The sequence below is a fragment of the Pyxicephalus adspersus genome, chromosome 4, assembly GCF_032062135.1.
Source record: "Pyxicephalus adspersus chromosome 4, UCB_Pads_2.0, whole genome shotgun sequence".
Lineage (NCBI taxonomy): Eukaryota > Metazoa > Chordata > Amphibia > Anura > Pyxicephalidae > Pyxicephalus > Pyxicephalus adspersus.
This window is the reverse complement of record NC_092861.1, coordinates 124,925,271-124,941,681: the sequence shown is the minus strand read 5'-3', so window position 1 is coordinate 124,941,681 and position 16,411 is coordinate 124,925,271. Positions and strand designations below refer to the sequence as shown.

At 37.1% G+C, this 16,411-nt stretch overlaps 1 protein-coding gene across 3 annotated transcripts in view; it reads left to right on the top strand.

Annotated features, from left to right (window-relative positions):
• WDPCP (WD repeat containing planar cell polarity effector) overlaps positions 1–16,411 on the top strand; it is a 180,063-nt gene that overhangs the window by 9,317 nt on the left and 154,335 nt on the right. For all 3 annotated transcript variants that reach the window (XR_011920473.1, XM_072409550.1, XM_072409549.1), the window contains 3 exons: positions 5,152–5,212; positions 9,822–9,866; positions 11,922–11,972. Coding sequence is in view for 2 of the 3 variants with exons in the window: in XM_072409550.1 (XP_072265651.1) it covers positions 5,152–5,212; positions 9,822–9,866; positions 11,922–11,972 (157 nt within the window). In the remaining variant the exon portion in view is untranslated. The remainder of the gene's footprint in view (positions 1–5,151; positions 5,213–9,821; positions 9,867–11,921; positions 11,973–16,411) is intronic.

The window sequence follows — 16,411 nt, the reverse complement described above, 5'->3', positions numbered from 1 at the left end:
TTTATGCAAGGAAAAAATTTTAGTTTAGGTCTAGTTTAAGTAATGCAAAGCTATTGCCAAACTTTAATGCACATGTGATGGGAGCCACGTGTCACCCAAAGGGGAAGAAACTTCCCACACAGTGACATCATGATGCCAGAACCTGCCCACTCCACCATCGTAGGTCTTAACCTGTGTCCAGAGACACAACCCGCCCACCGCCCTGAGCCTGCAATCCATACGGGGGACATGGTCCTCTTCTTGACCCCGCGGGGGGGGCGGACCGCGGACTGCCAAAATGTTCTTGCGGACCACCGGTTGGGGACCCCTGCTTTAGGGAACCCCTTCTATAATTACTATACCCACAACTCTCAGTACATAATTGTGGTGATCAGTTGGAAGAATGCTTCTTACATTGCTGTCCAGTAGGAAGAATGTCACCCTTACAGATAGCCAAAAAGATCATTGGTGTCAGTGGTACCTTACCTGTTAAGTGGTACTTACCTGGGAGATACAGATTGTTCAAGGAAACCTTTGGAGGAACCTTGGTTGAGAAACACTGCTTGAGGGAGAAACAGGGAAGGAGGGGGGACCAGTTAAATGTGATAGAAATATTTTATACTCTTGTATAGATAATATTTTTCATACCATCAGGAATCTTTTCTCACCTAGTTTGTTGATTCCATATAGTAAAACTCAATTACCAATCCATGGATTACATCTGACGTATTAAAGAAATTCTCTATAGACCGCAGAAACCACATCAATATCTGAGCCAAGGAAAATGAAGATTACGATGGAAAATTAGCTCATCAAATCAGCGCTTTTAATTACAAATGACTGTGTTTTATCATAGGGCATGCTCATTTATTTATGCATTTGTGAATGTTGCACGTTGACCTTCCATCTAATTAACACTGATTTTTCTCAAGTGGGAAATTCACTTAAATAAATAATTTGCAGAGGGGAATAAATTAAACTTGTTTCCTTCATTTAGAAATGATCAGAATAATTATGACACACTATTCTGATGATATATGATCTAAGTAAAATAAAACACCCCCAAATGAGACTGAATTATTACTCAGAACATAACATTGATTGGCTTTCCAGACTTATCTGTGATTTCACATCGGAACTGTGTAATTAAAGTGGTAATCTTTATGATATTAATTACTGCTTGAAAAGTTAAGATTGCCTGGGGCCCTTCACTAATGCACTTTGGGAGAGGAAATGCCTTGCCTCACAGACATGGAAGTGTGAAGCTGGAACAGCTGAAATTGACATTTTCATGCCAAATCTTTATTACTTCTATGGAAATATAAACATAGAAATAAAAGTGTAATATCTCAGAAAATGCTTATTAGGCAAGTTTAAAATGTACTTATCACATCCTTTAATCCAGTAACATATTAAATAGAAGGGTGGACCCTTCTATGTGACAACCCTGCTGTCACGGCTCCACAAGGCCAAATGGTGGATCCACTGTGTCACCACCCAATGGGTGGAGACGTGCACGGGACGCAGGGACTAAGCAGTAGCTTGGTCTTCTCCAGAGCCTCTAGAGGTGAGGTTGTTGTGCGGCAAACTACTGCCAGGTTGTGCCCCCCGTGCCCGCCAAGGCAGATGACTGCTAACAAGCTGGAACCAAAACATAGTGCAAAAGGGAAATCCAAAAGAGTAATCAGACAAGCCAAAAGGTCAGGGCAGGCAGCCAACAAGAGTGGTCAGGAAACAAGCCGGGGTCAGTACACAAAAAATCTGGAACAGGAGAAAGAAACAGGAACCTGGAAGCAGAGCCAAAGGAACTCGTTGTTCAGGCAACTTCCTGTTGCCAGGTCACTTCCTTAAGAAGGGAATGTCAGGTGATGGGCGTGGATCAAGTGAGCCGCAGACATCTATCCCACCAGCAGAGGGAGTGCTGTTGCTGAGATAATCTCAAGTGTTATTCAGATGTTGACCAGCAGAGGGAGTGCGTCAGTGGAATACTGTGGTTTTCTGAGGCAAGGGAGCAGCTGACAGAGAATCACCTGACCTGGAGCAGGAAGTAAACAGTGTTGGATCCTGAAGCAGAGATGGTGCTGGCAGCAGGGGACTGCAAGGAGGGTAAGCAAGAAGGAGGCCTGGACCTGCGGGGATCTGTGACACCTTTTAAATAAAGTATGTTTTTTTTGTTTTTTTATGTGCAACACCCTTTTTTTTTTTTAAGTGCGATCACCACGGCTTTGGCTGCTCCCACCAAGGGGAAAGAGATGCTGATCTCACACATGCCCTGTGAGATCAGTTTGTTTTTTTTTTCTCCTTCACAGCGTCACCCAATCTTGCAATGCGCAAGTGCAAGATCGACGTAGCAAGAAGACCGGAAAAGAAAAGAGAAGATGGTGGCACCCGGTACTTCCCCTGCATTGGATTGAAGAGGAATCCCAGGACGACGCGGGACCGGATCGCAAGAAGGACCAGCGCCATTAAGGGATCTGCGGGATTAAAGGTAAGTATTTTATTTGTTTTTTTAGTTTATTTCTGCTTTAAAGCTCCAGAAAACCTGGAATGGATCTGGGCCAGGATTGAAAACATTTGCTAACAAATAGCAAATGACATTGAAGAAATCCATTACAGGTTTGCTGGATCACCCAGCTTCAGTGATAAAAGTGTTTCCGCTCCAGCCTTGGAGAGCTTTAATAAATTGGGCCCAATGAGTTTTAGATTTAATATGCATTGAGCAATGTAGAAGGGGGAACAATCCAGTGAACACAAACCAAAAATTGGCTATATAATGCAAATTTACTTTAAATATACAATATGCCTTTGTTACGTGAACCAGAAATAGTGACTAAACTTTCTCACCGCTTGTCTCTGCTGTTTATGGAGATATGGGGCCTATTTTTTTTTAAAGCTCTCCAAGACTAGAGTGAAGCTGGGTGATCCAGCAAACCTGGAATTGATTTCTTCAAAGTTATTTTTCTTTTGCTAGCAAATAATCATGCTGGACCAGATCTATTCCAGGATTGCTGGATCACCAAGCTTCAATGAGAAAAGTGTATTCTCCCCAGCCTTGGAGAGCTTTAATAAATCAGACTCATGGTGTATCAACCAAACAGAGGAGGTATCAAGATATAAAGATTTCTTTTTTGTTCTTACTTTTAAGGATACATAATACTCCATAAATTCTGGTTCATGTGTGAACCCTGTAATAACTTCTCTGCCTGGCGTGAGGCTCAGTGTACCTAAAGCAAGTTAAAAAAATATTAGGCATATGTAGTATGCCCTAACAGACTTGATTGTTGTCTTAATGGTAAACCTAACACTCAATTATCGAGTATCAATACTAGCAATACACTTGTCAGTGTTTTTTGTCTTTGGTCTTTTTTTTACGTTTTACAATTTTAGCATTTAAATACAACTTAAACCCAAAGCCAGTTACTATGTGATGCACAAGTCTCATAAAGTAAAAAAACTTCTTTTACGTTTTCCAACTGAGGCAAATCTTCCTTCTTTTGTGTCATACGGCTTCCCCTCCCAGGCACTGCAGCTCACAGTGGGAGGGGCAGTGCTGTCAATGTAGTGGGCAGGACTAGGCAGGGCCAGGTGCTGATTGACAAGATTCTGGCTTGTGAACCACCAATGATGATTCTGAATTACACCTCCTGCAATTTATTTCATCTCACTGTACACAGGCACAGCTTTTACCTGAGACCATCAACTCTCTGAATTCAGGGGCAATGTAGAACTGTTTTCATACTATCACAAGAAGCTGCGTTAGGTGGACTTTACTGCCTGATGTCATTGCAGGAAGGGTTAGGAAAAAAATTAAAGTGAAAATTCAAATAAATGCTACAGCACATAACATAAATATTAACGGAAGAATGAGTTCTAATTTTGTGTTATAAAAAAATATAATTTATGCAGAACATACATATTTTCCCCATTGGGAGCCATTTGATGATCCTGACTCTAAGGCTAAGCCTATACCGACTTCTAAATGCTTTGTTTGAGTTTTTAATCTTTTATAAATATGTGTTAAATCAAGATAGAATAAAATAGAATAATGAAAAAACTCCCAAAATTGCCCCAAAAATGTTTAAAGTGTCCAAAATACCTATAAATGTCCCATTCATGTTAATGTGCGGTGTTTGGAGCATTTATATGCATTTCAAGTGTTTTGGGGCATTAGTGGGTTGTTTTTGGGGAATTTTAACACTTTCCTAACACTGCAGGATGTGCTTTCTTTATGGCGGTTTACTGCTCAATTTGCTGTATTTTTTCCTTTCCAAAAGCATATTAGTATTTATAAGTTATAGCATATATTAGGTATTATTAGTAATTACTGGACCTTTGATATATTTACACAAAGTGAACAGTATTCTCTTAGTGGGCCTAATTTATTAAAGCTCTCCAAGGTTGGAGAAGATACTCTTTCAACTGTAAACTTGGGAGATCCAGCAAACCTGGAATGGATTTATTAAAAGTCATTTGCTATTTGTTAGCAAATGTTTTCAATCCTGGACCGTACCTATTCCAGGTTTGGTGAATCACCCAGCTTCACTGATGAAAGTATATTTTCTCCAGCCTTGGAAAGCTTTAATAAATCAGGCTCAGTAAACCAAGTTTGTTTTTCCAATAGAAGGATGTGTTTCCTAAAATGACCTGCAGGTGGTGCCATTGTCCTCATTTTGTATTAGTGGAGAACTACAGTCATATTGAGATCTTTTTTTATAGTTTTGTCACCCTGAGCACACATTTGAAGTTAGGGAACAATTTAAAAAACATTCTGGCAAATATAGTTTCCAAAATTTCAATGGATATTTACTGCTTTAATTTTTTGCCTTTATCAAAAGTGGAAATCCCTTTAAGCAATGAGCATACCAGAAAAGAGCTGGTGCTGCCCGATGTAACCAAGAAAGTTAGCAAGTTCTTTAGATCTAAGATGTTTGAAGAATCATACCTCAATATAAATTATATTACTTGTTATTCTTTTTTCTAAAAGGCGCTCAAGACTCAGTGACCAGGAAAGTGAGAGACCTTTTATTTTGCACATTGATTTTTAGGCTATTCTATCACACATCTTGGATGCTGATGGCCCAGGCGCCTGTACAATATGATTGCCGATAATAGGTGCCATTCATTTGCACATGTTGTTCTTTTCTTTGAGCAGACCTATTTTCTCTTTCACAGATGTCGTTCTGCCTGAGTGAGCTGTACCTGTGGTCTCTGAAGAATACCTTGCATGTTGGAGGTAAATCTGTTTTATTGAAGTTTTTTTTTTCTCAGTGCCTTGGATTATTAGCTGCATTGTGTTACAGGTATCCTTTGAAAAAGCGAGAGTTCCAAGATGTATCTGTTAATTGTGAAATGTAATTCCTACAAAACAGTTATTCTTTATGATCTATTATTTTCTCTATAAATGTGAACAAAATGTGTTTTTAATCCTTTTAAAAAAAAATTACATTTGCACTGTATTTTATATGGTTTATACAAATTCCTTTATTACTTATTAATACTATATATACTTAATAATTATATATATATATATATATATATATATAGATATATAATGCTTTATGATTGGGGCTTTCACCAGTGTCCCTGCTATTGCAGAATTCCAATCAATAGGGCTTTTCCAGAATATTTGGAGAAAATGCTACCATTCTACCATTAAGCTATGTACACAGATCAGTTGATTGGTGCCCAAAAGTATTGGAAATCCTCTGGCAGTTTGATAAATGACCAATCAGGAACAACCACTATGCTTTCTCATCGAAAAGATGACAGGGAGTGTCACTTTCTCATCCTCTCCCCTTCCTTTTCCACAGAACTAAATGTTGCTGTGTGTACAGCACTTGTTTGTTCATCCGCAAACAGTCACAAAAGACATGACATCTTTCTGACATCAGTACAGGGCTTGAAAAAGCCTGGCATACCATCATATTGGTAGCTTCTTTAAATCTGATAAAATGTATAATATGGTTTGAATGTTTGGAACACATCACACACATAGCTGATAACTAGTATCTGAATTTATACATTTTTCACTCATCCATTTGGCTTTATTTTCATGCACTGCCATTCCAATCCCCATGAATTGCTTGTTTTAGTGCATATTAAAACTAAGACTCCTTCTGCCACCTAGTGGCCAATTATCAAAAAAGCACAGCAGTCACAATAGTACATGTTATGGGGTTGATTTATTAAAGCTCTCCAAGGCTGGGGGGGGAGGGGGGTGGGGGATTACACTTTCATCAGTGAAGCCTGGTAATCCAGCAAACCTGGAATGAATTTCCTTAAAGGCATTTGCTAGCAAATGTTTTCAATCCTGGACCTGTTCCATTCCAGGTTTTCTGGATCAACCAGCTTCACTGATGAAAGTGTATTCTCTCCAGCCTTGGAGAGCTTTAATAAATCAGGCCCTATATACGAATAACAAGCCAAATCTCAGGCCCAACTGACCGCTGAATAATTCATAAATACACTTTTTTATGTGCTCTCTTAGTACTTCTTTATAATCCACAACATATATGTTACCCCATTACATGTGTGGGCCACAATAGATTATATAGTATAGCAATATTACAGTTTCTTGTGCAAATGTCACTGTCTGACATAATGCACTTGAATCCTGTGAAATGAGGAAATGGCAGGAAGGACAAATTGATGCTAAATTGCTAGACACAGTAGGTCATTTGTAGCCAAACTTCCATTATACACAATATATCTTTACTTTTAATCGAAAATCTAAATATTAAAGCATATATAAACCAAGAAAACAGAAATGTAATATGTCTGTGAAGGTTCTTCTTTATCCAGATCATTGTATATCAAGTAGTAATTAGTAACTATCAACTAGACTTGTTCTTGTAATGTTTATTACATTTCAAAGCTTTCCAAGCCACTTCATCAGAACTGATGCAGTTGCCCACAATACCCTACTCCTGCATGGTCCTGACTGTGCCATATCAATGACCGCCCTAACTTTCAGCTTGTCCCTAAAATTGCCTGTCATCATGACAGCTGGCACTGTGACTGTACCCTGGCAGCCCTTCTTAGCTATCCCCATCCTTTTGGGTTCTCTGGTAAACACTGGGTGGTTCTGCACACTCTGCCTTTCTGCCCCTCACACCATTCCAATATAGTGGTGATCAGCTCCTGGACAACTCTTTTTGTACTTGATACAGATCCCTGTTAGTGAGCAGCATCTTTAAATGCATAACTTTTGCCACAAAAACATTGTATATAAGTGAGAAAATGTTTGCCATCATAGAAAATATATTATTTTAGCAACAATTGTTCTTTTGTACAAGTTACGTTTGAGGGTTAATGAATAAATCAGAACAATTTCACATGTGCATTAAACCACAGCTATTTACTTCACACTCTACGGTGTGGTTGGGAACCATTATGTCTATGTGTTTTCATGCATGCGTTTGCAGTGGGGTTGCAGTATGGCTCCTGGACACAACATGTTGCTTCTGGCTGCATGGTGTCTTTTCCTTCTCTGGAGTAAGAAGTGTAAATGTAAGGGTAAAACATGCAAAGACATTGACCTGTGGTGCAGTTTGCCGCTCCTGGACACATAGCGGCAGTTTGCTATATGCCCTGGAGCAGAAAATGGCACTGTTACCGACTGTGGATCTCAAAGGGGCTCTTTCAAAGGTACCTGTAAAGCTGACATGGGTTATAATCTTTTCACATTTACCAGAAAACATGTTTTTGTATGTTGTGTTCACTTTAAAAAGGTTTACCCTACATACTTTTTCCTGGTGACATGGAAAGGAAGGGGAATCACCCCTACAAGGACACAGATGTGAATGTATATTTAGCTTGTCATGCAGCCTACATATACACTGGTTTTCTAACAGTCTCAATGATTACCCCGAGTTAGGAATCTAAAAAAAGGTAACAAGTTTGAAAACGCAAAAAATTCTCTTTAATATACAAAAAGTCAGGGTGATCTATTTGACTTCTTTTTAAATTGTATAAATAATGTCAGACCATTTTGTATTTATAACTGCAAAAAAAGAAACATTCATTGTAAAGGTATTGCTAAACTATATAAATTGCAACTGCCCATAGTGACTGCTTAGTAGAACAATAGCTGTAGTGTCATTGGTTACTATTGGTTCTGATTCTAATTGTATCTCCCCTATTTAGTAGGATTCTACAGAGGTTTCTCCTAACACAATTTTTTTGTTGCATATTTTACAGTTGCGGGATAAATGCTTAATCATCAATAAGCTTTTGCCAGGGCTCATCTACAACCTTAGATAATGTTACTGATAGGTCCTGACCTGGGTCTATTTAGGATTTCCTGTGAGTGACTAGGCTTAAACTCGTTTCCTATTTTTAATTACAGCAGTTTAGTCCAAAAAAAGCAATCTTACACAACTGTTAGATTGTGGATCCTGCATTTGTTTGCTATAATTGTATATAGGACTCACACAACCATAAATAAACCCACATCGCTCCAAGATCAGTTAGTGGCACGGTTTTCTACAACCGCCACTATGGGAACATCAACTGCATGCTGAGCGAATCTGCAACCCTTCCAGCACAGATCAAATGTTAATTTATTGTTAAATTAAAATCAGGCTAGGAAGATACCGGGAACAATTTCTTACATTGTTGTTATGAGTTCAGAGAAAGTATTGATGTGGAAAAAGAATTTAATGGCATTTGCTAGAGAGCTGTGTTAAACCAATTGAGTGTGGCTGATATGCAGCACAGAGCAGTGTATTGCATGTCTTGCTGAAATCAAGTGCTTTCAGCTCCTTTGTAAAAATGTCTCTCTCCTTCTCTCCCATATCTTCCTTATTTCTTTTCTTCTTCTTTCCCCCTTTTTTATTGCCTCTTGTTCTTTTTTTTACCCCCTCATTTCTCCTCCCATCTTTTATTCCATATCTAATTTTCCTTCCCCCCTCTTTATTTGCCTCTCATTTTTTTTCTTCCCCCTCTTTTAATCTCTCGTGTTCTTTCTTTTCTCCCTCTTTCTTTCCCTTTCTTTCTCCCTCCCTCTTTTATTCCATATCCTACCTTCTTTCCCCCCTCTTTTATTCTCTCGTTTTCTTTTCTGACCTCATTCGTTCCCCCCCTCCTCTTTATTTCGCTTTGCTCTTTTATTTCCCCTGTTTTATTCTATATCTTTGTTTCTTTTTCCCCCTCTTTCTTTCCCCTCCTCTTTTATTCCCTCTTGTTATTTTTCTCCCCTCTCCTTTATTCTCTCTTGCTCTTTCTGTTGCCCCTCTTTCTACCCCTCTCTTTCCTTCATGCTCTTTCCCCCTCTTTTATTCTTTCATGCTCTTTATTTTCCTCCTTTTTTGTTCCATAACTTCCTTTCTTTCCCCCTTTTTTACTCTTTCTTTTTTTCTTTCTGTATCTCTTTCTTTCCCACATCTTTTATTCCCTCTTGCTCTTTATTTCCCTCCTCTTTTATTCCATATCTTCCTTTCTTTCCCCCCTTTTTTACTCATTCTCTTTCTCACCCCCCCCTCTCTCTCTCTCTCTCTCATTTTCCCCTTTTTTCTTTCCCCCACTTTCTTTTCCCCCTCTTTTCACTGTCTTTTATTCCATATCTTCCTTTTATTCCCTCCTTTTTCTTACTTATCTCTTTCTTTCTATATTATTCTCTCTCTCTTTGTTTCTTCCCCCCCTCTTGTATTCGACCTTATTCTATATTTTCCTCCTCTTCCCCTTTCTAACTTTCTTTCCCCCCTCTTTTATTCCCTCTTGTTCTTTCTCCCCCCCCCCCCTTATAATTCTTTCTATCTGTCTCTACTTTCCCTTTTCTTGTCCTGTCTTTTATTTTCTTTCGCCCCACTTTCAATGTTTTTTCCTCTCTATACATATATTAGATGAAGATCTTGGAGTGCATCACTATCATGAAAAGAAGGAACCAGGTAATGTCAATATTTGTCACTATTATGTGTTACTTTACCAACTGTGTGGCTGATGTGGGTTGCAATGAAACGGAGTAGAAATATTGTATCTAAATATTTGTTATCGTATAAATCCTCAAAGCAACAAGTAATCCCAGTGCATTATTTAGTAAGTGGCTTCTGCCAGGGAGTGTGTTCACTATGTACAGCACTTTGTACATGGTGCTTGGAAACACAAGGTCCCTAACTGTCTGGCTGGAAGGCTGGCAGGAAGAAGAAGCTGGGCACATTTGTCTGTTTCTGTTTGTGTGTTTAGTGCTAGTTGTGCAATGTTGATAATGGGCCAGATTTCAGTGTACCGTCCATTCATACAAGTGAATGTTCCTCTGTTTATCACTAGGGGGCATTGCACACTCAGAAGTGGGAATCAGTTTTGGCTTCATACATCTGTAGCTGATATCTGAAATGGGCATTTCAGAAGTAAATGATCAATTTTCTTTATCTGATTAATTGGGTTAATCCTAGAAGTTTCACAAAGGGCCAAGAGGTCCCTAGGCTAACGCTGCTCCTTGTTCCAGGCCAAGGCTGTGCAGAAAGGTTTGTGTGGGCATCCCTTGTCCTGTGTGCAACCACTAAGGTCTTGATGACAGACTGGCTCTGGATTCAGTTGCAGATCATTTTCTTATGTGATGAGATTGGAAACTTGGAATCCCAGCTCTCCTGCTGGGAAACTTGAACTCTTATATCTTCTCAATTTATTCTGAGGTCACTTACTAGATCCTCATCTTGGAGCTCTGTATTTTGCAGATATAGTTCTTATCTTAAATGTAAACCCGAAATCCAGAGAAATAAAAAACACTTTAAACTATTTATTAATATTACCTTTTATATATACAGTGTCTATAAATTACACAGCACTTTACAAATACCATAGTCATGTCATTAACTTTACCTCAAAAGAGCTTACAATATAATATACCAACCATGGTCATATTGTCATTAGCAGTCTAAAGTCAGTTTTAGAGAGAAGACAAAATAACCAATCTGCATGTTTTGGGGTGTGGAAAGAATCCACACAATCACCGGGAGACTCTTTGCAGATGGTGACCTGGCCAAGATTCAAACCTGAGACCCCAGTGCTTCAGATGCAAGAGTGACAGCTACTTAATGTATTTTACTGTTTTCAGTACCTTAAATACTTTATTGGTTTTCAGTCTGTCTAACACATTGAACATTCCTATTCATTACGAGAATGCAGAGTTGATTTCAGTATTAGTGTTCTGCTGCACCTTTATTGTCTTATGAGCAGTCCAAAGGGGGTGGAAATGACACCAGTATGTTTTTCAACTCAACATAGAAAAGTGTTGTCACTCCCCAAACTATCCAGCATTATATAATAGTAAACTTTATGTTAAAAATGCTTGTTGGTAATATTCCTTATATGATAATAATCTTGTTCCAAGCTCCATACATGCCAGTAAGGCCAATGATCACATTGAAGGTTCAACACGATGTCTTAGAAGGCGAAAGGAAAGAGGGCTTAGTTTAGATTTTACAGAAAATCAAGATTTGCATAAAATAAACAACTAACTTTATCTTTAAATCGATATAAAATGTTGACAATGTCAGACGCTATGTTTTCACTGCAGGTATTTTTTCTTTTAATGTCTTTTTCATAATTTGCTGAATTGCCCAGGTTTGTCACATCGTTAATTCAATTGAATTCCAGGGATACCACTAAATACAAAGATGAAATTCAAATAATGGAGCTCCTTTACCTTCCCAAGGATTTGTATTTCTGTCCATTAATTTCAGAAATTTGCACTGCCCTGCCAAATAGCACAGCCCTGTGTTGCTTATCTTAGGGTCACATTTGAATGTTGACCATTAGCTGATGACAGATCATAAGCAAATAGGAGAATCCAGACATTTCCATTTCTGCTGTACATACACCTAAAATGTCTTTACATCTTTAGGGCATAAATACTATTTACACTGTTATATTTCCTTTAATTTAACAATTATTAGTTCATGTCATTTCTTTCAGTGACATTATCATCTTGTTTTTCTTTCTAGCTCCATACCCAGAATATGGATTCTTGGAGGAGAGGCAGCAACTTGCTGAATGTAAGACCACCATGTAATGGCCACAACACATGATCAGCAAATCATTTTATGAGTATTAGAGGATCAATATTGTTTCAGTTGGGCTGGTTTACTAGATATGTTCTTTAAAATCATTATTATTTTTAGAATTTTGTAGATTAAATATGGAATACCGAGTAAAAGTACAATACCTATTACGACCATCTGGAATGAGATTTCATTTACATTCACCAGAAGAAGCCAATGCTTTTTGGTGGTTGCTAAAGTCTTCCTTCTTTATGGAAGACTAGGAAATGAGCAAGGTTGAGCAGCGGAATGAAATCTGGACTGGACTTGAGGTATCAAAAGGACGAGTATTTAATAGTAAACGTAAGGGAGAATAAGTCTTTAAGGGGTTTACATACAATGACTATTTTCATACCTTAGCCCCGTCCATATAAAGAAGGGGGGCTTTTACAACACCATATGCATTGGTATTTTATTTATGGGCATATGTAAATAAAATCTTAAGTTGGACTTTTATAGTTGGAGTGGCACTTCTATTCTGTATGCTTTTTTTTAGAGGGAACATTATTTATATGCCTAATTGTTTTAAGAATATATTATTCTTTGCTGTTTTTTACTTTTTTGCCTATTTAAGGTTAAACACTTACTGTGCATTGTATCTGCTGAATTTAAATTTCACAGTGAACTGTGACAAGACACATTCAGCTCTGCATTGACTGCAGGTGTCATGTTAATATGTCTGAAAACAGAACACACATATGTGCTGCTGCTGGTACTTTTCGGATGATTTAAAATGTACTGTACCGTATAGATGCATAAATCTCGGCCACTGCTCGGCACACTCAGCTGCATGGCACCCATCTCTGCTTGGAAGTGCTTCCAACATGTCAACGCCTGTCTGTGTATGATGGTGGGGTTGAATCATTTGCTCCATGCAGAAATTGACAACTTATTCAAATCATTCAACAAGTCTTATATCTTTAAGCCAGACTTAAGGTTCCTATAGACATAAGGTGATCACTTCTTCTCCGTTCTGCCAGGGCAATGTTTTTTAATTTTTAACTTCAGGGACCCTGCAGGTCATTAGACAATTCTTTGTGTTGTCTATAAACAATCAGATTCCTTGTAATGTCTAATCTGATTACTAATATTACAAACATGACTTTTAAGTATAGAAATTTAAACAAGAACATAAAAATTAAATAAATCCCAATGCCTTATTATTTACTTACTATTTTTCTTGCAGTACCCAAAAATACACTGCCAATATATATTTAATATTAGTAGTCATCTAGTTAGTCATTAGATGTCAATGTCTTTAATTAATGACATCTGTTGAAATATAAAACATTAATTATCATATTAATATAATTAAAATATGTATTAAATAATAGTAATAAACTTGTTCCTATCTTCTGAAATATGAACTATTTTTATTAATTTGCAATATGTATATAAAATAATAAAATCTGAAATATGGACAAATTGTTATTGATTTCACCTGTCACAAACTGTACCTGTTTCACCAAGCTATTTGTATAATTATAATGAAATTGATGATGATTCAAATCACCAGTGTCTTTAAACCAAGTGGAAACATGCATTTTCATTGAAATGCCGGGGCGCTCCTATTGAGAGCTATTGGGTTTCCAACATTTCCTTTCTGGAATACTAGTGTGATGATAAATAAAAGCAGACAAATAAGAGCACAAAGCTGCCATTACAACTAAATACTTTCTTTAATAAGGCGCTAAGCTCCACAGGGCAACAGAATACAGTGAGAGAAAACGAGAAGCCCAACAATACCCGGTGACTGTAGAGTGAGTAGCAGGGCCCCTAATAAGATGTATCAGGTGACACTTTTTGCTTTGTAGTGTAGGTGAACAGCCTGGTGTACCCCTTGTGATTCACAGATCGCTCTCCACTGATGTCATTCTCGCTCTCCTTTTTTTTTCTTGTTTTGCTGCTGAGTGCTGCACTCTTGCTCTAATCTTTCCTTTAATGGAGATTCCAAACTCCTTAGGTATGGCAATGAGATTTGAACAAACTCGAACAGGATTTTTATCACACTGTTCAGCTTCAGTGCCGAGTATCAAGGCAAGCATAGAAAACAAATTGCAGGGGCTACAACTAAGAAAGCGACTTTTAATCTCCCTGTTGTATTTCTATGAGGTGTGTCGTATGCGTTTCTCGAACACGGATAGTACACCTATGGAGAAAAAGTATCAGATCACAATACACTTATTTTCTAATATGTCACAAGTCTGTTATTAATTGTTCAATGATTTTTACTATCTTTGCTTTGTTAGTCTTTATTTTGCTAGATAATGTTTTTAATGGGCTTCATACACAATATAGGTGAACTACATATATAACTACATATACTTCCTGGGCAAGTAGGGGAATGTTAAAGGAAGTAATAATAAAAAAAAAGATTTCTGATCCCAGTTACTTTTGTCTTTTTCATATACAAACTTGTCACCATAGGTTTCCTCGTATGGGGTTACCTGTGGTATAATGCATTTTTTATAACATACAATCAGCTGATATGAGATCCAGCAATCTAAACAAAAACATATAATTTCTTTCATTTACAATATAGCTAAATCTGATACCTACATACAATTAGGATAATAACTACGTGAACACCACCATTTATTTTCAATATATATAGTAATATGCTTTTCATTTTGTATTTTAGTACATTGTCAATGAGGTTGATTTACTAAAGGAGTTTGAAAAAATAAATAAATTTTTTCAGCAAGGGATAGTTCACTTATCTTAGTAAATAAGGAGCAATAGTAAATGACAACATTTCTTTCTGTCTAATCAATCTTTTGCACAATACAGTTGATTCATTATCAACTTATAAATATTTTCATTGGGTGATAAAAATGATTTAAGAAAAAGTGGCCAAGTGAAAAGCAGCTAGTGAAATCCAGCACGGGATATTGATTGCATACATGTCTAAATACATTTATTGAGCAACCCTGAGATTGAAATACTTGGGAGTTATATGTTGAAAATCTTAACTTTTGTGGTCAAGTGCTCAGGCCCAGCCCTTCCCATATATCAGGCTTTACTATTGGACAGCAAGTATGGTTCATTTACTAATTGGTTGTAGCGGAAGTTAGGAGGGGGCAACCCAGAATCTTATATCTATCTATCTATCTATCTATCTATGTGTGCTCATACATAGTAAGCCCTGGTACCTCTCATTTAACACTTTTAATTGACCACAGGATTAATTTTATTACTTTGGATTTAGGAATATCTCCTATGTATTATGCTGCCAGAGACATCACTGTAATACCACCAGCATCCTGACCATACATAAATTAGTTTTGATTCTTTTTTTTTAATTTTGTTTCCTAATTTGCCAGACATTTAAACAGCATTTGAAATTTGGTATTTTAGTTTTTAGTAATCTTTAAAATGTTCTTGATTTTTTTTCTTGTTGTTAAAGACTCATATTACACATGTTTACTGCTCAAATATGCTTTCACTTTGCACTTCAAATGATTGATTAAAATTTCTCACAGCTTGAATATTTACAGAAATGATTGCAATACGGAATGATTGGGTTAGATTGGGACTTGACATCAGTGGAGGCATAGCACTTTACTGTGCTTCATTTGTCACACATTACAGCAACCCAGTAGTGTTATTGGGTACTAAATTGACTGCTAGTCAAAGAAGGGGCCCTCTCTTCTTCTTCATAAGAAACTTTTTTCAGTTAGCAGGACTATATTAAAATACATAAGACATTTACTATTTGCAAACACATCAATGATTTAGTAAAGGAATATAAGCTGTTCACATACAAAATGATTTATCCCCTTACAAGGGATACTTCACCTAGCTTAGTAAATGAGCTCTGCTGATTTTACATATCCAATTATGTGCAAGAAAACAAATGGTATTTAAAATTATTCTTTTCAGTGAACTATCAAGAAATTACTATTATCCTTTGCAAGGTGATAATTCATCTTGATCATTAAACAGCCTAAATTCATTAAGTAAATCACCCCCAATGTTGTAGAGAAAAAATGTAGTTATAAAGCAAAAATATGAATAATCAGTTAATAAACATTAAAAAAATAAAAGACCATTTATTAAAAAGTCCCAGTACTTTCCCTTTAAGAAAGAAGGAAGGTGCATATTTTTGTTTTGACATCTTGTAATGGTAATACATGGATTTTGCGGTTCTAATGACGAAGCCACTGCTTTCTGCCTTTCCAGTGTCTGCAGATAGGAGGCTGCAGAGCATTCATCTTCTCCTGATCCTCTTACAAAAAGGTTATGTGAAATACTAAATCTGCTTTAATCCCCAGAATACCAGAGAAGACAGCAGTGTATTACTGTATTCATTTGTTGCTCCTCTCTTATTTGCTGGCACACAGGATGTCATGATACATTTGATCACTTTCACTTCTTGTAAATAATAAAGAAGC